The sequence below is a fragment of the Malus sylvestris genome, chromosome 10 (genome assembly GCF_916048215.2).
Source record: "Malus sylvestris chromosome 10, drMalSylv7.2, whole genome shotgun sequence".
Taxonomy (NCBI): Eukaryota; Viridiplantae; Streptophyta; class Magnoliopsida; order Rosales; family Rosaceae; genus Malus; species Malus sylvestris.
The window spans coordinates 3,688,290-3,716,274 of NC_062269.1; the positions used below are offsets into that span (position 1 = coordinate 3,688,290).

Sequence of the window (27,985 nt, forward strand, 5' to 3'; positions counted from 1 at the left end):
CACTGGGTAAGGCTAGCCGACATTCACCTCTCCCAGACCCTGCGTAAAGCGGGAGCCTTGTGCACTGGGTACGACCTTTTTATTCGTGGAACAGTTACTTTTTGACTCATTATGAGATTGCCATGTAAAAGGACACAACACGCGTCCTCATTTTGATCGGAACTTTGCTTGAAACTCCAGAGGTTCCATTTAGTTAGCATCAATACTTCGATAATTGTCCAGTACACTTTTGGGATTACTTGGAACTGAACTCTAGGTAAAGATAGATTCGATAATATTGAAATATTTGGCAGTGGCCATTTCTGGTTTTGCTATGTTTGCTTGCAATTTTATATTCTCATTTGTTAGGCATTGGGTGATTTGCTTCCGAGATTGAAAGTGATGACTTATTTGGTTCTGGAAATGATTTAAGTGGCTGATTAAATTTTGCGGTGTATATGGAAGATGCTGTGTATGTTTGTACTCGTTCGAGCTGGGATTTGCATTTGAGGATTTATATTGTGTTTATCTTTGCAGCTGTTTTCAGTGATCTAAAAGAAGTGTTATGATTCTTGCTTTAATGTTTGTTTGATGGTCTCACATATATTGCATGTTCCATTTTCTTATCAAACGTAGTAGTAGAATGTTTTTACATTGAACTGGCTACCGATGCTAGGCTCCGGTTGATACCTGCACCTGTTTCAAAAGCTAATGCACTCCAAATTTTAATTGTTTGATGCTTTGTGATTATTTTTGAACATGGTGTTTCTAGGATTGAGGGAAAATATTTTTTTAGAATCGTGTTGAGGCCCAGTGAGATAAGGCTTGGTTGTTGTCGTTGTTGTTGTATGCCGAGGCCTATATAAGATGGAGGGGAATACCTAAAGAAGGCTAAGCAAAAAAAATGTAAGAATACAAACCCTTATCTCTCTTATCCCTAGATTATTCTCTACCTCTTATATATTGTCAAAGACATCAGAGCAGTTAGGCCGGTGCCACACATGTACCCTTTGATTCTTGTTTTCTTCTTGTATTTAGGTGAAAGAACCTCCAAACCTTAGACACCTAAGAAACGAGGTGGAAACCCTAAAACCTCCTGGTTTTCTTACTCAAAACTAGGGGTGCAACTTGGGTTGGGCCAATCTGAATCTGTCCATACCCAAGCCGATTTCAAACCCAATCAGGCAGGTTAGAATGAATGGGACGGGTTAAAATGAAGTAAACACCCGCACAAACTCAACACGACTTCAACCAAATTATTTATTGGGTTGGGTCCAGTTGATGGTTTTTCCACCCATGTGGACCCAAACCTAACTCCATTTGTTGCCAGAATTGCTTATGCACATGTTACCCATCCATTTCTATTATATAAGCCAGTTACAAAGTTTCGAAGGGCTATACGTGAAGTTTGTTGTTTGGTTTTCATTTGAACACTAAATGATAGTGTTGCTTTTACGTTTCTTTTGGTTAAAACTTTGGTATTCTTGTAATTTAGTTTCAAATTTGCATGTTTAGAAATTTGTCTCACGCTATTTGGTTTATCTTTTGTATGGTTGATAATGTGTAAAATTGAATTTTAAATGGTTTTTTTGGTTCAAAATTTGAGATCAGTTTATCTTATAAAATAATGTGTTATAAGATTGAATTTGATAAAGTTGCACAAAATTGAACCTAACTTGAGTAAGGTCGGATCCAATTTAAACTCAAACCTGAATAAACCTGCATGAACCTTAACTCAACCCAAACTCGAATTAGGAATTTTGTTAGGAATGGGTTGACCATCTAACTCGTTCAACCAATTGCACTCTTACTCTAAACCATATCATCCACCATATACCACTACTTGTTATCTTACCAATTTTTTGCGTTAACAGTTGAAAAGTTTATTTTCGTCTTTTGGTACTTACCTATCTCTAAAATAACAGTTTCTTAATTCCCACTAATGTGAAATGAGGAATTTCGATGAGAGTGCAAATAACATATCTAAGCGCTTTGAGAAGTGGACAAAGATTCTCTTTCCTTTTTTTTTCTCTTTTTCCCTCTCATCCCTCTCATCTTTTTTGAACGCTCAAGATTTCATTTTTGTAGAGAGAGAGAAGAAAAAAAAGGTAGAGGAAAAGAGATGAAAAAAAAACTGCGAGAGGTGGGGAGGGAAACGAAAACAAGAGGGGAGAGAACCCCCATCCTTGGAAAGCTGCCAACTTTGTGTTTGTCCCTACCGTCAAGTTTGTTAATTTTTTTAATCAAATTGGAAATTACTTTCTCCCTTTCTCATAGCGCAAATAATAAAAATAAAATGTGATGCATTAAGATGTGGTGTGAAGAAATTGACACATTATAAAATGATTAAGAAACAAATTGAGAGTTGAATAGCCACTTGATATTACAGTTTGGTATTATTTTTCTTCACTTGTTAGAAAGAGATCATTAGTTCAAATCTCGTGAAAGCGTAAATGTATGATTGTATTAAAAAATAAAAAATTGAGAGTTGAGTAAGAAAATCGAAAGAAGATGCAAGTTGAGAGAACATAGCATCTAGGTCCGGGCTGCATTTGGGTAGACGATTTTAAAGCCCATCTACATCTGGGTCAGGCCAGAATGTCTATAAAAACCCCGTTTCATTTACGTCAAAAAATAAAATAATAAAAAGAAACATTTTTGTCAGAGAATTCAAACCCCTAAACCCCATAAACCCCGATCATGGAGAACAAGTACCCCTGAACTCGCCCGAAGCAGCTCTCTCCTCCAGTTTGCGCTTCCACTCCTGCCCTCCCATTCCCGCCATCGACGCCGCTCCCCCCATTCCTTCCGCCGTCGCCAATTTCCCCCATCGTAAGGTACGTTTCTCTCTCTTCGTTCACTGTTTACGTCGACCTCAGCATTTTCCTTTTCATTTTAGGTTTTGATCATTTTGTTTTCGTTCTCTCGCCAAGCCCTGATGATTTCACCGTTAGGTTTTTCTCATCACGCTCTCTTTCTCTCTATGCTATGAAATGTCTTTCCTTTTTCTTAATTTAGGGTTTTTCTATCTGCAGTGTCCCTTACTGAGTATTTGGTAAATTCCGGATGTGAATGTGGAAAGATGATGAAAGTGGATTAAAGGACGTTGATTTGGCGGGCTAGGGTTCTGTTGGGTTTTAATTACCCTTGTCCGGATTTCGTGATCGTTTTTACTATTTGGGTTTAATTGTTTAAGATGATTCTGATGGTTTTATGATCTAGGTTTGATTTTTCCTTCTTTTTTTATTATTTAATTTTTTGTTGACAATTGTCGTGTCTAGTTTTTGTATAGGGTTCGTTATCTTAAATGTGAAATGTGTTGCTTTCATCGGTTCAATTTTAATGAGTTCATAGCCCGAATTATGTTTTCCAGATATCAAGTTCTGTTATGTTTTTTTTCCTCTAGTTTTCTGCTGCTTTTTCTGAGTGTGTGTGTGTGTCTAATAATGTTGGATAACAGGGGTGCATCCAATGTCTTTTGATCAACTACTACAAACAACCATCAATTATTCGATTGTTTTGTTTTATGCACCAAGGTATGCTCTCGTGTTTGCGGAAGATCTTGTTCCATCATTGGACTTGAGGGAGGGGCGCTGTTTTCTTCGCATTTTGTGACGAACTTCCACATTGGGAATTAAGGCTATTGTCAGATAGTTGAGAGTGTATATTTGTATTTTCTGATGGGGAAAGGGAAATCATCGTTGCCTCCTGGTTTTCGGTTTTCTCCAACTGATGTAGAGCTTGTACAATTTTATTTGAAGAGGAAAGTAATGGGGAAAAGACTCCCTTATAACTTTGTTGCAGAGGTCGACATTCATAAGTATGCTCCTTGGGATCTTCCAGGTAATATGTCATTCTAACTTATCTTCTTTCTTGCCTTTCCTGCTTTGTGTTATGTAGTTTCTGACTGTTGTGCTTTTATTTTTCAGAAAAATCTAGCTGGCAAAGTGGAGATTTAAAATGGTACTTCTTTTGTCCGACAGAAAGGAAGTATCCAACTGGGGCTAGAGCGAAACGTACAACTGAACGTGGGTACTGGAAGGCCACGGGAAATGACAGATCTGTTCTTTACAATGGTGAAGTTGCAGGAAAGATAAAAACATTGATTTTTCATACAGGTCGAGCTCCAAAAGGAGAGCGAACAGACTGGGTTATGCATGAGTATAGGCTTGAATCTAAGGACCTAGCTAATCGTGGCGTGCCTCAGGTAAATGATACTTTTCCTCTCATAATTTTGTATTCTTCCTTGTTTTCTGTTAAATTAGTTTGGCACTCTGCAATGAGTTTGTAATATACTTTCCTTTTGTAAAGAATTTTTATTCTTGAATGTTTCAACTGATTAGAATTTTTTCATGCTTCTGCATTGGACTGTGAGTTTGTACAATTTGTTATACTGCTTTGGATGGCTAGTCGGTGTTGATTACTTTTTCTATATTTTCATGTTACAGGAATCGTATGTGCTCTGTACCATTTTTCAAAAAGAAGGGCCAGGGCCAAAAAATGGTGCACAGTATGGTGCGCCCCTTATGGAGGAAGACTGGAGTGATGATGAGGCTGAAAATTGTTCAGAAGCAGTCCCACATGCAAATATGCCTGAACCAAACCTTGTGCTGCCGAGTAACTACAATAGTTCCATCACTACTAGCACGTATTCCCATGAAAGTATACACATACGTCCTTCATCTGAATCGTGCATATCAGATGCTGTACCACTTTCTTGCCATGTTCCCCAACTGGTTTCCAGTAATCATGCTACAGTTGAGGAGCCCCATACTTCCAATGATGATGATATCCTGTCAATATTGGCTTGCTTCTCGGAAGAAAGCCCTTCCTTAATCAAAGAAAACGAAAAAAATGAGGTGCGTATTGCACCCATCTCTCCTCTCTAAACAGTTTATAACATTCATGATTTAGTTGTTAGTGGAACTGCCAATCATGATATGAATTTACATTTTTTGAGTGGTGGAATAGTCGCTACCATACAATTGAGGCAGGTTCATGTTGTGACACTTTATGCTCATGCTATAGCTTTCCAATGCATATGTAGTTTTCTTTTTTGCCTTTGTCACTGATGTCAATGAGCTTGTCGAAAGATACAAATTAGCCTTTTTATGTGGAAGCTGGAACCATGAAGTCAGTGTTAATAATTATAGTACAGATGTTATTTTTGTTGAAGCTAGAGTTTAAAATTGGATGGCGGGACTGTCCGAGTTTATAAATAGTTGGCGTAACTTGCAAAGTTGATGGTTTTGAATTTCGTTTTTGAAAATTTCATTGTATACTGGAGCATCTTGAATATCTTGTATGCAAGCATCTGTATCTGTTTATAGAACGAATTTAAATTCCGCAAGTACATTAGTACAAATAAATTATCTTGCAAGTGTTCTTTCAACTTCTAAAGTATGTTAATGTAAAACTTCTTCATGATTTGCAGGAGCTTGGTAATGTTGTTCCTATCGGAAATGCTAGTGCTACACCTCACGTCGTTAGTAATGATATTTACGTCACTTTAGGAGATTTGGGCAAGGTGGCTAGAGTAGGTGAAGATGGATGTAGTTTCTCCAGTTTGCCTAATTCTGTCTGTGCTACGGGTCAAATGCCGCGAGGTGACGATGGGCAATATTTGGAGCTGGATGATCTTGGCGAACTATTTAATTACCAGGATTCTACGCACACTCGGCCTCCTTCTATGTTCGGTGAGCCTCAAACTTTGCTGGGAGAGATGCCTTTTCAGGGTGAGACCGGTTGAATGTGTTTGATAACGTGAACTTCTGAAATTTTTACTGCCCTCCAGTCTTTCAGATCAAAACTTGTTAACCGGTTTCGCCAACTTGCAGAAGTTCACCTTATCAAACACAACATTCGAGTTAATTCTGCAAATTCTTTTTCATTGTTAAAACACAACAGTTGTAAATCCTAATTCAGTAGTTTTGTGTTGGAACTTGGATTTGGATTCCGTCACCATTTTATATTAAAAATTTTACATCGTATAGAATAACTAATTCACTTATGTTATAACACGTGCATCTTTTTTTTTTTTTTTTTTTTATATCAAGAGAGTTTCACAACATATCAACATTATTGTTTTCTCGTGGATCACTAACATTATGTGCTAGTGTGACTGGCATTTAAAAGGACAATGCTACAAGAATAATGAAATTACCTCACTATCTCCCCCAGAGTCTCTCTCTCTCCCAGTTAGGAGAAACATCCCAAGAAAGGGCTGCTTTTTATTTTATTTTTAACAAACGATATTATACTTTTAGATATACACAAATTCTTACTCTCTCATTAACACGATTATGGTGTCTCACTTTATCTAATCTTGTCAACTAGGTTGAAGGAGCTATTAGTTTCGTTTGGGTTGCAAGGACTTTTTGGTCTTTTAAACTAGTTCTCACATTTGGCCATCTGAATCCACAAAAGTCACTCTAGCATGGGAAACAAAAAAACTATAACCTTGGCCAAAATTAAGTTGTCATTATAAACTCACAATTTCGTTATTGTATTCTTATATTTACTGTTGAAAATACCAAAGAGCCCATACCATATGAATAAAACTAAACGTTTTTCTCAACTTAGTTGACAGAATGGGCAAAGTGAAACACTAAAGAAGAGCACAGGGATAAGGTGAGACGCAATAGAGTATAGGGAATGAAGAAAGTTTTTGTTTAGAGCAAATGTTCTCCATCATGCATTTGAGTTTTATTTCCCGCCGTAGTTTAAAATTTTGTAAAGTAAATATCGCTTGTATAAAAGAACACATGGTTTGCGACAGATAAAATCAAGAGTAAGATATGAAATAAAGTGAAGAAAAAAAGTTGGGATTGGAGCAACTAGAGCGATGGATACTAGTAAAAACAACTGGTTGTGCTTAATCTTATGGGAACAAAAGTGTGTATTTCATTTTATTGGTCAAAACAAATTGTATGCTCTATTAACAAAGAAAAATCAACCATGATTGTATGCCAGTTTTGGGTTTTTGTCTTTGACTATTTGTTTGCAGACTTGCTGGAGCGTGTACGTGCCACTTTTTCTTATTTGCCTAAGATTTTGCTTCATAGATTTCTCCTGCCGAAGGTTTAATGACACCACTTTATATTCGTTTTTTATACAATGATGATATATAAAAGTGAGACAATTAATAAATTGATTTCAAATTCGTCATCTACGATTAGTGGCCACTTTGTATTCGTCAAAGTCTCAACTTTTCACAAATATTGTTGTAATTATGCTCCTAAAATAGCAATTTCATCTGCAATCATATTTTGAACATCAAGCTCCCCCTCCTTCTCCCTCAATGAATGTTACACAAAACTAGTCTCCCTCCCTTTTGAGATTTACCCCCTTACACAACATTGTAATATTGACCTCGAATGTTTTGTTGAGTTGCAATCTGTTGCACGTTCTGTTAAATTTATGGTTTTTGCTTACATTACATGTCCCAAACGTGAATCCCATACTTTTGTTGGTGACTATTCCAGAAAAGGAAAATGCTAGGGAGACTATCAGAGGCGGAGTCATGAAGAGACCAGGATGGTCCCAGACACATTTTGACATTTTTACTTGTGCTTATGAGGAGAGAATAAACAAGATTTCTTTTTTCTTATTCTTATTCTTGCACAAATACATGGTATTAAAGCTTGTCGTATATTTCTTTATTTACATGACAAATTTCTTGACGCGCTGCAGCACGATGGCAAGAATAATTGTATAAAACTATTTTAGTATTTTGTACATCAAGCTGCCCTTTCTCTTCTCCCTCAATGGATATATATATTTCATTTTTTGAAAAGTTTGATTCTTCTCCAACTTGATTGCATGTAGTTACTTGAACGAGATAAGGCTCCATAAACTCCATACTTGAAGTAAAAGGTTGCTCGGCCGTGATCTCTGGCGACAAACTTCCGTTTGCCGTCGATAAAAATTGTCACTTTCCCTGCAGCAACGTTGTGAATCACATTCAGCCTAACCCACTTATCGTAGATATTAGGGGCTACCACATTGTGAGCATAGTACTTCAAATCCCCATCATAGACCCTCAGTTGCAGAGCTGTCGCTTGTTTGGATGCACCAAATATCTGCATTATTGTGACCCCTGAGGTGCCTTGTGGGACAAGAAAATTGCCTTCAAATTGCCAAACCCCGGAAGTGTAGTCATACCCCTACAACAAAGTCCATGCATGAAATGAAATCAACTTCCCTAATATACAAGAAAGAAATTCAATGGGACTTGAAAAATGCTTTGTGGACAACCAAAAGTGCTTCTAACTATCTTTCTTTGACAGAACAACTTCGAAGAGCACTTTCAAATGGAGAGAATATAAGCCTAAACAGATCACAATATTGGACATTGATTGATGTTGTAATAAAGTGCTTCTGGGTCAAGATGTGTGCTTGTAATAAAAGCGCTTCGTACAAAAGCAGTTCCAAACGTGCAAAGGTCGGTATAAGCCTAGAAGTATAAGAGAAAGCGAGAGAGGACAAAGATACATACAGAAATTCTGATTTCGGAGCGTGGCCTGGTTGGATTGTGCTTTTGAAAGGGCTTGTCGTGGTTGTAGATCCAAAATTTTTCAACTCCATCTTTATTACCGTAACGCTCATGAGGAGACTTGTTATACGGCTTCTGCAACTTTCGATTTTGTGCAGTGAAATGCACAGGTGTGAATCCAGAAGTGGGATCAGCACAACAGAAATGTTGGGCTTCAACGAAGAAGATGATCTGTAGCAAAAACACAACCTTTCTGAAGTTACAAGAACTGATGACGCTTTTCATTTTTGTATGATAAAATCAAACGATGTGAATTGTAAGAATTTTATAGGTAAGATATATATGAGTCAAATGACAAACATCCATGTCCCCGTTGCTTAAATTTTATCGGATATAAAGGAGTTCTTCCCTTGAGAATGGGCAACTGCCTAACCTACATGCATTACTTTTTATTTTTATTTTTTAAACACTTGAGAAATTTACAACGAAGATTCTCGATGGACACCCATATTTTTGTCGCTATAGATATGGCGGATAAAGAGTGATGATATATAATTCATTACATACCAAATATCTTGGACAATTGATCGTATATTCCAAGGCACATTGATCGCTTTTTTAAGAACTTGCATCAAAATTTTAGAATCTCTCTGAATCTCTATTCTTGATAACTGGAGCCTATTCGCCCATGTAAGCGCGCATTTCTGCTGTTACCCTTAGACATGCTTTAGAAGAACATTATATGTCAAATAATTTAGGAATCGTTTGATAACTATTTTATTTTTAGTTGTTTAGTTTATGTTTTTTTTCCTAAAAAGGGGAACAACTTGTGGCAAGCCATGGTTATCCACCTCTTCCGGAAGCCGGAAAGAGTCACAGAAGTATTTCACCTTCCTCCTGGCCACAAGTCTGGCTTCCAGCCTTGCAGCGGGTTTTGAACCTAAGACCAGTTTTTAAGACCACTAGCTCGTGGTTAGTTGTTTAGTTTATGTTGGATTTAATATTATAATAATTATTTAATATAAATATTTAGTTTAACAATTTGAATGAAAAACTAGTAGTTAAACTTCGTAATGTTCCATTGGTTAACATGCAAACCTGATATTAGTTAGGGGACATTTTGGATGCGGTCCCTAACTATCAATATTTTTTTATTGAAACCTTGTTAGTTTTTAGTTTTTTATTGAGGTCCCTGACATTAATGTAATAATGTAAGTTACTATATTTTTTAAATTAAAAATTAAAAAATTGAAATTTGTAATTGTTTATATTAATGAGATTTTAAATAAAACCCATAATTAATGGGATTAAAAATAATAAAATATAAATTATACTCTCTATTATAGTGTGTGTGTGTGTGTGTATACATATATGTATGGGTACATTAACCAAAATTAACAAAAAAAGTTATTGTACCAAAACATGGATACATTCTTAAATCAACGAAAAAAAATGTATCCATATAAATTTAAACATGGATTAAAAAATTTGAATGGATTTTATATTAAAAAAAGGGTACATTTTACATATAACAAATTGATATATTTGAGAATGGGTACATTTAAGAATAAAAAATTGAAAAATTATATGAATGGGTACATTTAAGATTAAAAATTAAGAATCTTTTTATATATATAAAAAAAACTAATAGGTACAAACTTAATTTAATTTAATTTTTTATTATTTTGGAAATGTTTGAATTGAAAAATAATTAGAAGTTTAATAGAGGTGTGAGTATTAAACCCTAAATTAATTACTAATTTTTATATTAAAAAATTATATAATAAACATGTAAATTCATTATCACATTAATGCTAAGGACTTGAATCAAAATTTGATAACCAATAAGGTCTTAGTTAATAAACAGTAAGAACTAGGGACCGGATACTAATTTTTCCTATTAGTTATATCTCCGATATGAAATTCTATTGTCCGGGAGTCATATGCTTCTAATTTGATTAAGAGGAGTTGTATATGTTCTGCACACATTGCATTCATGTAAGCCTCAATTACGAAGTTTTGTTAATTTTTTTCACAAGTTTACTCAATAATTTTGTTGTTGACTTTCTGTATAAATTTATCCTTATAACATTTTCATTGTTAGAATATATCACTGTTTGATATAATGTATCCTATCTATTTCTGTTGAATATATCATTCTAGCTCAACAATAGTTAGTTAGACAGTTGAGAATGTGGCTGTGTTGTTATAGCTGTTATTGAATTAGTTAGTCATGATGGCTATATAAACTGTATTCTCATAGTTGTAAACATTAATTCAGTATCAATACAATCAATTGTTTCGAATTAGAAAGAATATCTACCCTAAAAGAAGGAAACATGTTGCCTCAACCTTTTTTCTCCTTCTATACACCCTTGTTTATTTATGTTCCTTGAATCTCGTTTGAATTATTTCGTCCAAAGGCTAGAAATAGAAAGTGGTGTGCAGGAGGAGAAAGGAGTGCGGAATTCACTTCTCTAAAAAAAAATGTTCTCTTACATTACGTCTCTCCATTAGAAAAGTTGGTCTCGAGCAGCACGAACGGTATGAAGGATGGCTGTACAAATAAATCGAGTGGCACTTGATGGAAAATGGAAGATTGTTTCAACGTGCACCAGGAACCAGCAATGGCTACTGCTCACTTGTAAAATCCCATTGTAAGTCCCTTCATCTTGTGCAGGTGGGAACAAGTTGCTAACTCCTCAACCGCGTTTAAGGACTGGGTTTTTCTCTGTGCTTGAATCTCATTTGTTGAGTCCTGGTCCATTAAAGAGGCTTGTACGTCTGTCGGAGTTGCCTACGTATGGGAGGCCAATTGGATTAGATGAGAAAATCGAGGTTGATCTGATTGTCGTTGGCTCGGTTGCTGTTGATCCGAGGACAGGGCTCGAGTGGACCTGGCAAGGGTGAGGTGTCCATTGTACATGAACGCATAAAAAGGCACCCTCTTGGTCATTTTGTTGCCCTTGTCATACTAAAAGTATTTTGGTTCGGTGTAACAAACCAATGAGGATTCAGATTTTACTTTTTTGGTTAAAGGCTTATAGCTCCCAGAAAAGCAAGAGACTCTTGTGAGAGAGAGGGAGGTGGGTTTGAGATAAACCCAAGGGGATGGCCACAATTTGCTGAACACAAAAACCAACAGATGGAATAGCGGGAACAAAAAAACCGGACACGAATGTGATCAGCTGTCTAATTCAAATGAAATAACATCACCAACAAATTATATGAAATCCGCAATTGAATGTAATAATGATCAGAAGGTTGTGACGTCAACTAAGAAATCCTCATACAACAAACAGTTTCACATATAAACCCAGAATCGGCCATGAAATCCTACAGTTGGTATTCCCATTTTCCATCAGACTTCAACCATTTCTTGCTCAACAGAACCTGCCACTACAGGGTAATAGTGGTAGTGAAGTTCGCCAACATCGTCTCCGGACAGCTTCTTCCATCCGTTTGGCCCCACGTGATAGACTAATAAAAAACACCCCAGTTCAAAAACAAATAAAAGTCATGAATGTGCGCAGAGAGAGAGAGAGAGAGAGTTACCGCTTGCCACTCCCCCGCTGGCCCCATCACGGAATGTTGCATGATAGATAGCTCTTCTAGCCAACTCAGCAGCTTCTTCGACTGACATGTCATACCGGTACCTAGCATAATCAACTTGAGTTAGAAGAATGACGGGTGCATAACAAAGTATACAGAGAGTAAGATAATTCCTGCATACAAATAAAACTCAGCTATACTGACGAAATTGCAATTGGCCAGAACTCAGAGAAAACTTTAATATATTTGATACAATAGATGATGAAAGAAGGGAAGACGGAATGCCATAATCAATGGCATTGAAAGACAAATTCAATTTCTGATAAGGTAAACAACAAGCATGGCTGTGCTTGTGCTACAACCATAACATCAGGGCAAGGGGCTTAAATGATTCCCATATGCCAGTTATCCTGATTACTAATTGAACCTCTACCAAAAGCAAAGCAAAGGAAAAGCATAGTGGGCCAGTGCATAAGGGAAGCAAATTTCAAGTAGACAAGTTACATCTCCCACCTTCGCAACTCCTTCCAAATCTATTTTCAAATTCATTTTATTTCAAACTTTTCTTCTCAAACAGCGAGGATGTTCAAAGTAAGGAAACATGTACATTTTACACTACCACTTGCCTGTGATTCGTATCTATAACCAAAATCCTAAACACTTGCTTGTGATTATTATGTAGAGAAATCCTATGCACTTGCTATTCTTGTGTTAAATACTTAATAAAGACAACTAGAAAAGACAATGCAGAAAAAATGGTTCAACATCATTGCACCAATAGACAAACAAAACTAAAGGGGTGAAAGTGAAGCACACACCCATTATCCAGAACACCATAAGCGTAAGGCGAGCCCGAACCAACAGAAAACCTCATTCCTTTCAAACGGCCTCCCTCACTGTCAACATAATACAGTCCAGGACCCTGCACTCCAACAAGGATACACATTACATGAGTATAAATGACAAAATTTCATGTGACATGATTTGTATCTTCTTACTGTTTCGTCCCAGCCAGCAATCATGGTCCCAACAGAGAGACCCATTCCACGGTAAGAGTACAAAATATTTGCCAACAGCTTCGATGCTCCAGTAACAGAAATTCTGCGCTTATTTGCTAACTCATGAAGCCGACACTGATTTTTACAAAACAATTGGTTGTTAGTATAAGTCAAATTAAACAAGACAATTGTTATCCCCTTTGTAAGTGAACATAAATATGACACCACTACACTACAATGCAATTCCCGTCGTGATAAGTTTCTCAATCATATTGATGATCCAAGTCCTCGTACAAGCAACATGAAAGTATACGGAGCATAGAATAGATACAAGTCCAGACCTTCGAAAAGAATTATAGATGACAAGTCTAAAGTTGTAAACTTCAAATTAAGAAAACACAATAAATGCATTACCTTAATCCCCAAATTTCTGTGCCAAAACTGGCAGTCAGCAGCTCCTCCAGCCATTGTACCGAGCATGTACGGATTGATTTCAATAATCTTCTTCACAGATTGTGACGCTGAAAAGATAAGGAAGAAGATTGTAAATGTGAACCCAAGTTCCGTATACAAAGATAAGATCCATCGGTATGCAGACATGACAGACACAATAGGACACCTACACTAACATGACAAGGTACACTGGTATGCAGACATAAAATATCCACTCTGGGAATATGCCAATTCGATTAATAGAGCACTTCATCAAAATCACTCGAAAACTTAAATCTTCACAAACACTTGATGGCACAAAGCAAAGCATACAATTATGTCATAATATATGTGATAAAGCAATGCATCTTACAGATATAGCCTCCCATTGAAGCTCGAGAATCGGCAGCAACCATGACTCCATCCTTGAAGATGAATGCAAGCGTGGTTGTCCCCTTTGCAGGCTTCACCATCTGGATAGCTTCCTTCTGAAATCCATCAAACTGAAACAGCAGAAGAATAAAAAAACACACAAACAAAAATCAGCCAAAAATTCTACCACACAGAGGAGACTAGGAACCACGACGGAAAAGAGAGCACTAAAAACATATGGAAACTCACATCATTGGTAGTGGGAACCTCGAAAGACGGAGGACCGGAAACGCCGTCGAGAAACCCACTGCTCTCGCCGAAGAGATGCGGCGCGTGTGATTCGAGACCGCTAGTGTCAAGCTTCATAGCTAGCTCTTAAAGTCCACCTCTGAGAAGCACAAAATTCAGATGAAAAATTAAATTGATGATCGTGTTCCAGGATAAACCCTAGAAATCGAAAACTTGTTTGATTTCATAGACTGGGTAATGTAAATCGAAAATATTGGGAGAAATTAGGGGTTGTTAAAATACCTTGGAGATTGATGATTGCGCACAGACGAAGAACAAGAAGTCGAGATGAAGAACGGAGAGTGAGATCGAGCTGAAGAAGGAATGCCGAGTGTTTTCTTGTGCTGGAGGAAAAGAAAGAGACGAGTTGGAGCCAATGATGGGCTTTGCATTGGGCTACATAAAACCAAAATTACATGGGCTTTGAGGTTTTTTATTTTATTTTTAAGTACATCGATATTTTAACACTGGTGAGGGGGAAAGTTCGGCTAAACCACACAATAGATTCGAACTAAGACCTCTCACTTCCAACTGAAGAGGAATACCCTCAGACCGTAATACTGAGTGACACTTTTTAAGTGGTCAGTTTTACACACTTTCAACTGAGCCATTCAGCTACATAAACATTTCTCAAAGGAAAAGCAAACGCTAAAGGGATTGAACCTTTCAACCTTGTGGTTAACAGCCACACGCTCTAACCAGCTGAGCTATTCCAGCTCCCTGAGAACTATATGTACAAAAATCCTTCTATTTTTTTTTTTCAACACACCCTGCTCATTTCCATCCATTGATTATTTTTTATTTTTTCAATCAAACAGCTAGAAATTGATAGGAATGTTTAGGAAAAGAATAATGACGTGTGTAAACTGTAAATCACTTGTCAACTTAAATACTTTGCTCCATACACGCAAGTATGCATTCCCCTTATAACGAATTGTAATTTGATGATATTTTATACTCAAAACAGCGTTAATTTATGTCCGTTGATTCTTCATTGATTTGCTCAATCAAACTGCTAGAAATAGAGTGGTGTTTAGTGGGAGAAAATGGGGGTTTGAAAATACTTTCCCTGAAATCATCATAACAGCATTTCTATATTTCATTTCAACATTAAAGGTATACTGAATATACATCATAGCAGTGAAATATACAATACGAAATTCAAAATGCAAACCCTAGCCACAAGTCCATGAACAAACAAATAAAGCTCTTCTCATGTTTTCTCATGTCCTCATGTCTAGCCGTGTTTTGTGAGCAAGCAGAGCAGTTACCGTACGAGGAACATACCATGTTGCGTACATCTGCGCCTGTCCTATAAGCTCTCCGTATCATTTGTTTTTAAAGGGATGCCATTCTGTTCGGTGGAATCCTGTCACTCTGATGAGGAAACCTTTCAATTGGGGAAATCACTTGTGGCATCGTCATACCAACTGAGATTATGATCTCTGCATTCCAGGGGAGAAACGATTGTCAAAATGTTATGAAATAATAGTACTACTCTACAAAACTTCTTCAACATCTGCTCAAAACTAGGGAAAAATGACAATATTGCTCACAAAATCATCTTCCAAGTCAAATGACTTATCCTTTGGGAGAGTAGTGAAAGGAGTGGGAAAATGCAAAAAATGTATGTGTCCATGTTAAAAGAGCAGAACAATCAAGTTGCACGACAACTTATACACTATACCCCAAGTAATCGGATCAGTGTGAAAAGGGTCGAACCATGTTCGAAGACAAAACCATCCTGAGCAAAAACACTTGAATCCAATTTCCTCCACTGAATTCAAATCAAGGATAAAGGATAAGATTTGCTTTTTCTGGCATACAACTTAAACTGATTTATTTTTCATTTTTCATTGAGCTCTTAAAATTCCTGAACAACAAACATATTATTTGAGAAAGCCGAGTTTTATCAACTTTATTCTTGGCCTCCTCTGTATTGCAGCTTATATTGCATAAAACTGTTCCTTTCTTTCCTTTTAGAAGGCTGTTGCAATATAACTGTTAATCTTATCCAAATACTTTTTTTTTTTTAAATTAAAGTATTGCTTTGCGGATTGCATGTAAAAATTGGTGATATCCATAGTATTTTCCTACTACAAGTGTAAATAACAATAGAGCGACCTTTACAACAACAACAACAACAAAGCCTTTTCCCACTAAGTGGGGTCGGCTATATGAATCCTAGAACGCCATTGCGCTCGGTTTTGTGTCATGTCCTCCGTTAGATCCAAGTACTCTAAGTCTTTTCTTAGAGTCTCTTCCAAAGTTTTCCTAGGTCTTCCTCTACCCCTTCGGCCCTGAACCTCTGTCCCGTAGTCACATCTTCGAACCGGAGCGTCAATCGGCCTTCTTTGCACATGTCCAAATCACCGGAGCCGATTTTCTCTCATCTTTCCTACAATTTCGGCTACTCCTACTTTACCTCGGATATCCTCATTCCCAATCTTATCCTTTCTCGTGTGCCCACACATCCCACGAAGCATCCTCATCTCCGCTACACCCATTTTGTGTACGTGTTGATGCTTCACCACCCAACATTCTGTGCCATACAACATCGCTGGCCTTATTGCCGTCCTATAAAATTTTCCCTTGAGCTTCAGTGGCCTACGACGGTCACACAACACGCCGGATGCACTCTTTCCATCCAGCTCGTATTCTATGGTTGAGATCTCCATCTAATTCTCCGTTCTCTTGCAAGATAGATCCTAGGTAGCGAAAACGGTCGCTTTTTGTGATCTTCGCTAGATTGCTCCGGTCATTAGTGTGGATAAGTATATAAATGGATAGAGATAGGAAAGCAAACACAAGATGTACGTGGTTCACCCAGATTGGCTACGTCCACGGAATAGAAGAGTTCTCATTAATTGTGAAGGGTTTACACAAGTACATAGGTTCAAGCTCTCCTTTAGTGAGTACAAGTGAATGATTTAGTACAAATGACATTAGGAAATATTGTGGGAGAATGATCTCGTAATCACGAAACTTCTAAGTATCGGAGTGTGGTGTCGTCTTGACTTGCCTTATCTGTCTCATAGGTAGATGTGGCATCTTCTCTGGAAGTACTCTTCCTCCATCCAGGGGTGGTATCTTTAACTGGTGGAGATGCACAAGGTAATGTATCAATTTCACTTGAAGCTTACTTGTAGTTTCAGGCTTGGTCAAGCGTGATACAAACCATGTAGTAGGAGTCCCCCAAGTCGCCGAGCTAGGGGGTCTGCTGAAAAAGGTGACAGACAAGGTAAGCAATCAGAGCTCCGACTGATTGTTCACCTTCTCCCCATCTTACAGCAGCATGAAGGATAAAGAGAAGAAAAATGAGAAGAGATGATATGAGATACTTTTGCTTTTGAAGAAGTAACTTTCCACAGGCTTATTCTTGAACTGAGCTGGAGGGTTTTCTGGTTTCCTCCAGAGTATAAGGCCGACTGAAGAATTTGAGGGTCAAAACAAGTCCATCAAATCTAGAGTACGTTCCACCCTGCTGATATGGGATACTTTTGCTTTTGACAGAGTAATGGATGTATCGGCACGTGTGCTGTTACGCTTGTCTCCACATGCTTCCTTGTATCCTTCGCACTTGCCCTATCTGTTCCTCAAGCAGATGCGGAATCTTCCCTGGAAACATAAGATGTTGAAGATGAGTACTTGAGAGCAATGCCAGGTAAGTAATCAGGTAAGGGGTTCCAGGCAGTCAGTTCCTGGCTAGAAGCTTGATTCCAAGTGCTGACTGATTGCTCTCTTTCTCCTTGTCTTGCAGGTAAAAACAAGGCCAAAAGAAAAGACAGGGAAAAAGCATGATATGGGATACTCTTGCTTTTAACCCTGATGATATGAGATATTCTTGCTCTAGTATAGCTTGTTTGCAGAGGTATTATCGGGGGGAAAGAAAGCTGAATATTTCGAAAGGCTTCGTTGGGAGTGCCCTCTCAGATATGATGAAGGGTTGAGCATTTTTGCAGGTCTGCCTGTCCGTTGGGGATGGAGGTCGACATATATAGGAGTCTCCCTAACAACAAGTAGTAATGCTATTCCTTTACCCTGCTTGGTCATAGCACGGTAGTGGGAGCTGCCAGTTTCACATGTTTTAACTCTGTCAGAGCACTTTGAAAAAGTGGTCTGTGGTATCTGGCTCTCGAGATTCGGAGAACGATGCCTCTTCGATTTTTGAGAAAGCAATCATGCTGGGGGTTTGACTCTCGAGATTCGGAGAGCAGTGTCTCTTCGATTTTTGAGGAAGTAATCATGTTGGGAGTCTGGCTCTCGAGATTCGGAGGGCGATGCCTCTTCGATTTTGGAGCAAGCAATCTTGTTGGGAGTGTTGTCTCGAATGTGAGTAAAGGTTGGGCATGTTTGCTAGTCTACCTTGCCACGAAGCACAAAGGTTGACACACAGGGACTTTCCAATTATCCAGCAATGGTACTGTTCCTTTACCCTCTCTTCGATTTTGAGAAAGTAGTCATGTTGGGAGTCTGGCTCTCGAGATTCGGAGGACGGTGCCTCTTCGATTTTGGAGCAAGCAATCTTGTTGGGAGTGTTTTCTCGAATGTGAGTAAAGGTTGGGCATGTTTGCTAGTCTACCTTGCCACAAAGCATAGAGGTTGACACACAGGGACTTTCCAATTATCCAGCAGTGGTACTATTCCTTTACCCTTGTGGGTAATAATATGGTAGCTAGACCTTCAAAATTTATGTGTCTAAACTTTGTTAGTGCTGTTTCTTTGCTATTCTTTTACCTTTCTTGGTCAGAGCGATGTAGTGGGAGATGCAAGTTTCACGTGCTCAACTTTGGCAGAGAACTTTGGCAAAGTTATCTGTGGTACCCATGAGCTATTGTTGCGTGTGGGAAGTGGGTGATTGAACAGTAAGATTCATGTGCTTTCTACTTCACCAGAAGTCTTCGACAGAATGCCCATAATTTCTGCAAAGCTGAGTGTGCGTGTGACAGGTGCTGACAAGGCTAGAAAAGTAGGTGCCTCTTCGATTTCTGAGATCGGCCCTTGTGGTCTCTGAGCAGCCCAGCTTTTGAGAAAGCGAGCGCCTCTTCGATTGATTCGGAGAACGATGCCTCATCGATTTTTGAGAAAGCAATCATGCTGGGGGTCTGGCTCTCGAGATTCGGGGAGCAGTGTCTCTTCGATTTTTTAGAAAGTAATCATGTTAGGAGTCTGGCTCTCGAGATTCGGAGGGCGGTGCCTCTTCGATTTTGGAGCAAGCAATCTTGTTGGGAGTGTTTTCTCGAATGTGAGTAAAGGTTGGGCATGTTTGCTAGTCTACCTTGCCACGAAGCACAGAGGTTGACACACAGGGACTTTCCAATTATCCAGCAATGGTACTGTTCCTTTACCCTCTCTTCGATTTTTAAGAAAGTAGTCATGTTGGGAGTCTGGCTCTTGAGATTCGGAGGACGGTGCCTTTTCGATTTTGGAGCAAGCAATCTTATTGGGAGTGTTTTCTCGAATGTGAGTAAAGGTTGGGCATGTTTGCTAGTCTACCTTGCCACGAAGCACAGAGGTTGACACACAGGGACTTTCCAATTATCCAGCAGTGGTACTGTTCCTTTACCCTTGTGGGTAATAATATGGTAGCTAGACCTTCAAAATTTATGGGTCTAAACTTTGTTAGTGCTGTTTCTTTGCTATTCTTTTACCCTTCTTGGTCAGAGCGATGTAGTGGGAGCTGCCAGCTTCACGTGCTCAACTTTGGCAGAGAACTTTGGCAAAGTTATCAGTGGTACCCATGAGCTATTGTTGCGTGTGGGAAGTGGGTGATTGAACAGTAAGATTCATGTGTTTTCTACTTCCCCAGAAGTCTTTGACAGAATGCCCATAATTTCCGCAAAGCTGAGTGTGCGTGTGACAGGTGCTGACAAGGCTAGAAAAGTAGGTGCCTCTTCGATTTCTGAGATCGGCCCTCGTGGTCTCTGGGGAGCCCAGCTTTTGAGAAAGCGAGCGCCTCTTCGATTTCTGAGATCGGCCTTCGTGGTCTTTGAGCAGCCCAACTTTTGAGAAAGCAAACGCCTCTTCGATTTCTGAGATCAACCCTCGTGATCTCTAAGCAGCCCAGCTTTTGAGAAAGCAAACGCCTCTTCGATTTCTGAGCAGGCGCCTCTTCGATTTCTGAAGCTCCGTCGAGTGCAGATTTTTATAGGGGCTGGCATTAAGTTCCAAAGCACACTTGAATCTCCACCAGTAGAAGCTTCATTCTTGCACTTCTAAGATCTTGATTTGTCCGACCTCTTCTCTCTTCAACACCTTTGAAAATGTCTGGCCCCTCCGACCGTCGTTTTGACTTGAACCTTGTTGAAGAGGCAGCCCCGCCTTCTCCAGACAACATATGGCGCCCATCATTCGTCTCCCCTACTGGTCCTCTTACCGTTGGGGATTCCGTGATGAAGAATGATATGACCGCTGCGGTGGTGGCCAGGAACCTTCTCACTCCCAAAGATAACAGACTACTTTCCAAACGGTCTGATGAGTTAGCTGTTAAGGATTCGCTGGCTCTCAGTGTTCAGTGTGCAGGTTCTGTGTCTAATATGGCCCAACGCCTATTTGCTCGAACCCGCCAAGTTGAATCATTGGCGGCTGAAGTGATGAGTCTCAAACAGGAGATTAGGGGGCTCAAGCATGAGAATAAACAGTTGCACCGGCTCGCACATGACTATGCTACAAACATGAAGAGGAAGCTTGACCAGATGAAGGAAACTGATGGTCAGGTTTTACTTGATCATCAGAGATTTGTGGGTTTGTTCCAAAGGCATTTATTGCCTTCGTCTTCTGGCGCTGTACCGCGTAATGAAGCTCCAAATGATCAACCTCTGATGCCTCCTCCTTCTAGGGTTCTGTCCAGTACTGAGGCTCCAAATGATCCCCCTCCGGTGCCTTCTCTTTCTGGGGCTCTACCGACTGCTGAGACTTCTCCTAAGCAACCTTTGTGAAGGCTCCCTCTTGTGTGTTTATTTTGACTCATGTATATGTACATATTTGTAGCTTATCGGGGATATCAATAAATAAGTTTTCCTTCATTTCAACGTATTGTGTTAAATACACCAAAGCCTTCTTCGCTAAGTTCTTTGAATTTTCTTTTGTTGAAACTTGTATGTTGAAGCTTTCTGAGTGGAGCATGTAGGTTGGGGTAGTGTTCCCTTAATTTCCCGAGTGAGGAAAACTTCTCGGTTGGAGACTTGGAAAATCCAAGTCACTGAGTGGGATCGGCTATATGAATCTTAGAACGCCATTGTGCTCGATCCTGTGTCATGTCCTTCGTTAGATCCAAGTACTCTAAGTCTTTTCTTAGAGTCTCTTCCAAAGTTTTCCTAGGTCTTCCTCTACACCTTGGGCCCTGAACCTCTGTCCCATAGTCGCATCTTCTAATCGGAGCGTCAGTAGGCCTTCTTTGCACATGTCCAAACCACCGTAACCGATTTTCTCTCATCTTTCCTTCAATTTCGGCTACTCCTACTTTACCCCGGATATCCTCATTCCTAATCTTATCCTTTCTCGTGTGCCCACACATCCAATGAAGCATCCTCATCTCCGCTACACCCATTTTGTGTACGTGTTGATGTTTCACCGCCCAACATTCTGTGCCATACAGCATCGCCGGCCTTATTGCCGTCCTATAAAATTTTTCCTTGAGCTTCAGTGGCATACGGCGGTCACACAACACGCCGGATGCACTCTTCCACTTCATCCATCCAGCTTGTATTCTATGGTTGAGATCTCCATCTAATTCTCCGTTCTTTTGCAAGATAGATCCTAGGTAACGAAAACGGTCGCTCTTTGGTATTTCTTGATCTCCGATCCTCACCCCTAACTCGTTTTGGCCTCCATTTGCACTGAACTTGCACTCCATATATTCTGTCTTTGATCGGCTTAGGCGAAGACCTTTAGATTCCAACACTTCTCTCCAAAGGTTAAGCTTTGCATTTACCCCTTCCTGAGTTTCATCTATCAACACTATATCGTCTGCGAAAAGCATACACCAAGGAATATCATCTTGAATATGTCCTGTTAACTCATCCATTACCAACGCAAAAAGGTAAGGACTTAAGGATGAGCCTTGATGTAATCCTACAGTTATGGGAAAGCTTTCGGTTTGTCCTTCATGAGTTCTTACGGCAGTCTTTGCTCCTTCATACATATCCTTTATAGCTTGGATATATGCTACTCGTACTCCTTTCTTCTCTAAAATCCTCCAAAGAATGTCTCTTGGGACCCTATCATACACTTTTTCCAAATCTATAAAGACCATGTGTAAATCCTTTTTCCCATCTCTATATCTTTCCATCAATCTTCGTAAGAGATAGATTGCCTCCATGGTTGAGCGCCCTGGCATGAACCCGAATTGGTTGTCCGAAACCCGTGTCTCTTGCCTCAATCTATGCTCAATGACTCTCTCCCAGAGCTTCATTGTATGACTCATTAGCTTAATACCCCTATAGTTCATGCAATTTTGTACGTCGCCCTTATTCTTGTAGATAGGCACCAAAGTGCTCGTTCGCCACTCATTTGGCATCTTCTTCGTTTTCAAAATCCTATTGAAAAGGTCAGTGAGCCATGTTATACCTGTCTCTCCCAAAAGTTTCCACACTTCGATTGGTATATCGTCTGAGCCTATTGCTTTTTTATGCTTCATCTTCTTCAAAGCTACAACCACTTCTTCCTTCCGGATTCGACGATAAAAAGAGTAGTTTCTACACTCTTCTGAGTTACTCAACTCCCCTAAAGAAGCACTCATTTCATGTCCTTCATTGAAAAGATTATGAAAATAACCTCTCCATCTGTCTTTAACCGCGTTCTCTGTAGCAAGAACCTTTCCATCCTCATCCTTGATGCACCTCACTTGGTTTAGGTCCCTTGTCTTCTTTTCCCTTGCTCTAGATAGTTTATAGATATCCAACTCTCCTTCTTTGGTATCTAGTCGTTTATACATATCGTCGTAAGCCGCTAACTTAGCTTCTCTGACAGCTTTCTTCGCCTCTTGCTTCGCTTTTCTATACCTTTCACCATTTTCATCGGTCCTCTCCTTGTATAAGGCTTTACAACATTCCTTCTTAGCCTTCACCTTTGTTTGTACCTCCTCATTCCACCACCAAGATTCCTTTTGGTGTGGGGCAAAACCCTTGGACTCTCCTAATACCTCTTTTGCTACTTTTCGGATACAACTAGCCATGGAATCCCACATTTGGCTAGCTTCCCCCTCTCTATCCCACACACATTGGGTGATTACCTTCTCTTTGAAAATGGCTTCTTTTTCTTCTTTTAGATTCCACCATCTAGTTCTTGGGCACTTCCAAGTCTTGTTCTTTTGTCTTACTCTTTTGATATGTACATCCATCACCAACAAGCGATGTTGATTAGCCACGCTCTCTCCTGGTATAACTTTGCAATCCTTACAAGTTATACGATCCCCTTTCCTCATTAGAAGAAAATCTATTTGTGTTTTTGACGACCCACTCTTGTAGGTGATCACATGTTCTTCTCTCTTCTTAAAGAAGGTGTTGGCTAAGAAGAGATCATATGCCATTGCAAAATCCAAGATAGCTTCCCCATCCTCGTTTCTCTCCCCAAAACCATGACCACCATGAAAACCTCCATAGTTGCCTGTCTCCCTGCCCACGTGTCCATTTAAATCTCCTCCTATAAATAACTTCTCCGTCTGAGCAATTCCTTGCACCAAGTCTCCAAGATCTTCCCAAAATTTCTCCTTCGAACTCGTATCCAACCCTACTTGAGGTGCGTACGCACTAATCACATTGATAAGTTCTTGTCCTATTACAATCTTGATTGCCATGATTCTATCTCCTACCCTCTTGACATCTACAACATCTTGTACCAAGGTCTTGTCCACGATGATGCCAACACCGTTTCTCGTTCTATTTGTGCCCGAATACCAAAGTTTAAACCCTGAGTTTTCTAGATCCTTTGCCTTACTACCAACCCACTTAGTTTCTTGTAGGCACATAATATTTATCCTTCTCCTCACCATAACTTCCACTACTTCCATAGATTTTCCCGTTAAGGTTCCTATATTCCACGTTCCTAAACGCATTTTGCTCTCTTGAACTCTACCCTTCTGTCCTAGCTTCTTCACCCTTCCCCGACTAATAGGATCAAAGTACTTCTTTTGTGTGTCCCGGGTAAAGTTGATAGAGCGACCTTTAAATATAAAAAATTCTTCTTTACATTTAAATTAAGAACTGTACTTGGAAAAATAAAATAATGCCAGAGAAACCAATTTTGTACTTCTAGGAGGTGCCAAAATTAGCCAACCTTTTCTTTTTCAACAAAAGAAAAGCAAACAGAGAACCCTTTTATTCAGACACAAGAAACTGTCTTTTGAGGGAGTCAAATAGCTGTTCCCAAAGTTATTCCTCTCCAATGCATTAACAACCAACATAATCCATCTCCTGCTTCTAAGAAATTCTTTACATTTAATGAACTTAAAAATCTCCCGCATGAACTGTATAGGAAAAGATAATAATAATGCCAAAGAAACCAGTTCTGTACTTCCGAGAAGGTGCCAAAACTAACCAACCGTTACTTTTTCGAGAAAGAACAGCAAAAAAGGAAACCTTTTTCAGACACAAGAAACTGCTTTTCAAGGGGATCAAATAGTTTATCTGACAGATACCTCTCTTGTGCATTAACAACCACTAAGCCACCACCAGCTTCTAATATAAGGGGAAAACCAGCAAGGTCAAAATTGGGACAAACAAAATCTGAACATACAAACTATACCTGCTTCTTCCAAACACACACCAATCTGTTGACAAATAGAACATTAAACTATGTCGAGGTGGTTATACATGAAGTTCTAACATAACATGTGTAAGGTAGATCTTCTAATAGCTGGACAGTTCAACATACCTGAAGGGTTACAGATGATGTTATAAAACCAAATGCATATTCACCAAGTCGAGGATGACGGATAATTGCAACCTCTTTAAAAGCAGTGGTCTTTTGATCTGTCCAATAGAAAGAGAATTAATTTCTGGGTATAGCTAAATGGAGACGAAGAAAAGAAAAGCACTGAATGAATTCCATATCAGAAATACACTAATTCTACCATGCACCAAACCACACACTCAGAAAGTAGACGGCATCACCAACTTTTACTAGCTCCGGAGAAACTAATGCAGCCTACCAAATAATATAAACAAAACTATTTGTTTGAATTAGGAAGACCATTACATGTGTGCGCTCACCACTTTTTCTTTACAATGGCAATAACAGGGGTCAGAGGTTTATCTTAGATAGGGAATCGTCTGTGTCTCCCTAGTACCCAAGCAAGGGAACTTATATTTCAAGTTCACATGATTATTCAACTTAAGTCAAACAGCGTGGTGAAAGCCTACATGGGAGTTGACAAAAACATTCAAGCATCAGAATTCACCATTATATGGTATACTTTCTGGCGGAAAAATCATACAAAGAGCCACTTCAGATAGGTTGGTGAGCCTAATGATTTAACCAACTAATTTTTGGGCTTGGATTGTTATTTTTACAAGCCTAAGCTAAGCTTGGATTGGTTCATCTGTTGAACAAACGAGCTCAGGTGTAGCCTTTATCAAGTGAGGCCAACATGCTTGCAAGTAGCTAAGCTCCTTTATAGCCCAGATGTGATAGAGGAGAATATAAACCCTAAAATAATTAGGACGGAGCCATGCAAAAACTTTACAAGAACATATAAGAATGGACATATAAATCGAAATAAAGGCAATTACCTGGAGAGATCGCAGAACTAATCTGTTTAGAGGCCGAGTATATGTGCTTCATAAAGGGCAATCGTTTTATGAACCATTCTCCAATCCAGAAAACTGTCTCACCCATCCATGATGAAGCAAAAATACCAATCAAGAATATAAAAAGTAGGGATGTAACAAATCCTAGGCCTGCAACAATAAAAAAGAAGTAATCAATACTGAAGCACACAAGGACATAGATTAAACAATTAACTACCCACGATGAAATTGACGAACATTTAATCCATTATCCAGCAAAACTTGGTATGATCTTAAGATATGATTCTACTTAGACCAAATAAATTAAAGATACTCCACATTGTAAAAAATTTCCCCACATGAACTGAAAAATGCTACCCAAAAATGGTATATAAGAGGCTTGATGATTCACATCGGCCTTCTTCTAATTTTTTGCTCCTCTTTGATAGTTACTGCAACTTGAACTACTTGGAAACTTCCACAAAACCTATTCAAGGCATATGGTACCACCAGAATTTCCCCCAATTTTTTTGGTCAAAAGTATTACTAGTATTTCAAAACATGCAGAAAAATATGTAAGTAAGAACTCTTTGGAGTCATACCAAATATGCTAACCCCAAGCCTGGCATATATTGGGCTGGAAAAACCATCTACAAACTGAACAAACCACCAAGTGATGAAGAACGTAACAGTGACAGGAAAGAGAACCATACTGCAAATTCACAGTTCAAATCTTTTGTTGTTACGATCAAACTTTATATATTACAAAAGATTATATAATAAGAAAATAACCAAACCCAATTTATGCACATTACCATCCAGTCATGAATTTCTTGGAGACCCAACTCTGAAGCACTGCATAGCAGGCCTGATCAAATTCAAGGGTAAATGGTATACTGAATACACAAGGTGTTTGGTATACTTTATGCATTGAAAAACAACCAACAAAAACTCCGGCACAAACAGATCCAGTAAATGATGACTTTAAATAAGACTAGATAGAGGAAAACAACTAACATAAGTGCCTAAAACCCGTTGGTACAAAATCTACTTCGCACCACTATCATGGACTATTACACCCCCTTCTGTTTAGCATTTTTCAAACCTTTTGTGACATTCTTTATAGAGGTCATGAAAGCGTAAGCTATTAATATTTGCACAACAAATGGAACTTCAAACTTGAAACGAGTATGAAGAAATTAGCAACACTTTACATTTCGAGTTGTTACTGCGGATTCATTTCTCAAGACTACCCATTTCCATTTGTAGTTTATCCAAGAGATCAAAATAAGTTTTTGGCATTTTTTTTTTTTTTACATAAGCAAATACTTGGGGAAGGGGGATTCGAACTCGGGAACCAACTGAGCTACAAGCCCCTTGACTTACCATCATAACAACCTCAATCATAGCTAGCTACCCAACAATTATATCTTTCCATGATTTTATTCAAATTCCAAACCCCCAATTTTTCAATCCAAAATCATCTTGTTCTTGCAGGTTTCTAATACAACATTTCTCTATCTGCCTAAGCTAATTAGGAAAATTTCAGCATTCAACTATTAATTATGCTTCTTTCAAATTTCATGCTCTAATCAAATCCCCAAACTGCCACAAAAACAAAATGATTCAATTTCCAAATTGGGGAAGAGGTTTTCTAAAGTGGCGGCAAGGTGACAGAGAGACAGACAGACCTTGCGAGTGGAGGAGTTGGGGGAGCTTGGCGGAGACCTGGAAACATCTTCAAAGTCGGGTTGGGTCAGCGGACTCGACGACGTGGACTCTTTAGCTTGCGCCATTTGGCTGCTTCTCCGTCGTTGTGTTACTTACACAGCAAAGCAACCAGAGCGGCGGAGACGGAAGGCCGAAGAGGAAGAGCAACTGATTTCAGTTTGCCACGAACCGTCGGACTCGGACGCTGAGTGGACTCTCTCCAAATTATAATTGTAGCAATGATTTCACCTTGTTTATTTTTCTTTTACAACAGGTCCTTGATCATGCGCGCTATGGCATTCTTCAGTTTTATCGCTTTCTTCAAAGGCAAGTATGGCTCTGATGATTCTGATACAGCAAAAGTCCTGTAAATGCATTAGACGAGAGTGGAGTGGATCCATCTGGTTGAGGCTTTGAATGCTTTTGAAGATTTA

The 27,985-nt window shown here is 39.0% G+C and overlaps 4 protein-coding genes across 20 annotated transcripts in view; 1 reads left to right on the plus strand and 3 right to left on the minus strand.

Annotated features, from left to right (window-relative positions):
• LOC126587404 (NAC domain-containing protein 82-like) overlaps nt 1-6,860 on the plus strand; it is an 80,577-nt gene extending 73,717 nt beyond the window's left edge. For 4 of the 16 annotated variants that reach the window (XM_050252463.1, XM_050252461.1, XM_050252455.1 and 1 more), the window contains exons 2-5: nt 3,516-3,822; nt 3,909-4,186; nt 4,428-4,838; nt 5,414-5,989. In XM_050252463.1, the coding sequence (XP_050108420.1) occupies nt 3,660-3,822; nt 3,909-4,186; nt 4,428-4,838; nt 5,414-5,728 (1,167 nt within the window). In that variant the 5' untranslated portion in view covers nt 3,516-3,659 and the 3' untranslated portion in view covers nt 5,729-5,989. Of the gene's footprint in view, nt 1-2,609; nt 2,817-3,014; nt 3,202-3,439; nt 3,823-3,908; nt 4,187-4,427; nt 4,839-5,413; nt 5,990-6,315; nt 6,336-6,568 lie in introns of those variants that run through there. The other 12 variants (XM_050252459.1, XM_050252448.1, XM_050252454.1 and 9 more) reach the window with 9 other exon arrangements.
• Nucleotides 58-27,829, minus strand: LOC126587410 (protein LIKE COV 2-like). Of its 2 annotated transcripts, none has more exons than XM_050252472.1 (6): nt 27,533-27,829; nt 26,657-26,709; nt 26,444-26,553; nt 25,845-26,012; nt 24,304-25,085; nt 58-75 (listed from the first exon to the last, which is right to left on the minus strand). In XM_050252472.1, the coding sequence occupies exons 1-5, from the start codon at nt 27,635-27,637 to the stop codon at nt 24,979-24,981; spliced, it is 543 nt and encodes a 180-aa protein (XP_050108429.1). In that variant the 5' UTR covers nt 27,638-27,829; the 3' UTR covers nt 58-75; nt 24,304-24,978. The 2 variants fall into 2 exon arrangements, with proteins under 2 accessions (XP_050108429.1, XP_050108428.1); XM_050252471.1 differs by lacking the exon at nt 58-75 and adding an exon at nt 16,061-16,239 and having other exon boundaries at nt 24,277-25,085.
• LOC126587409 (citrate-binding protein-like) lies at nt 7,606-9,015 on the minus strand. The gene is made up of 2 exons (XM_050252470.1): nt 8,477-9,015; nt 7,606-8,144 (listed from the first exon to the last, which is right to left on the minus strand). Exons 1-2 carry the CDS (start codon nt 8,756-8,758, stop codon nt 7,761-7,763), a joined length of 666 nt encoding a protein of 221 aa, XP_050108427.1. The 5' UTR covers nt 8,759-9,015; the 3' UTR covers nt 7,606-7,760.
• On the minus strand, nt 11,645-14,527 carry LOC126587407 (proteasome subunit beta type-5). The gene is made up of 8 exons (XM_050252468.1): nt 14,359-14,527; nt 14,077-14,215; nt 13,829-13,958; nt 13,438-13,544; nt 13,024-13,158; nt 12,844-12,947; nt 12,029-12,129; nt 11,645-11,953 (listed from the first exon to the last, which is right to left on the minus strand). The coding sequence occupies exons 2-8, from the start codon at nt 14,191-14,193 to the stop codon at nt 11,835-11,837; spliced, it is 813 nt and encodes a 270-aa protein (XP_050108425.1). The 5' UTR covers nt 14,194-14,215; nt 14,359-14,527; the 3' UTR covers nt 11,645-11,834.
• Nucleotides 27,830-27,985: the final 156 nt, after the last annotated feature.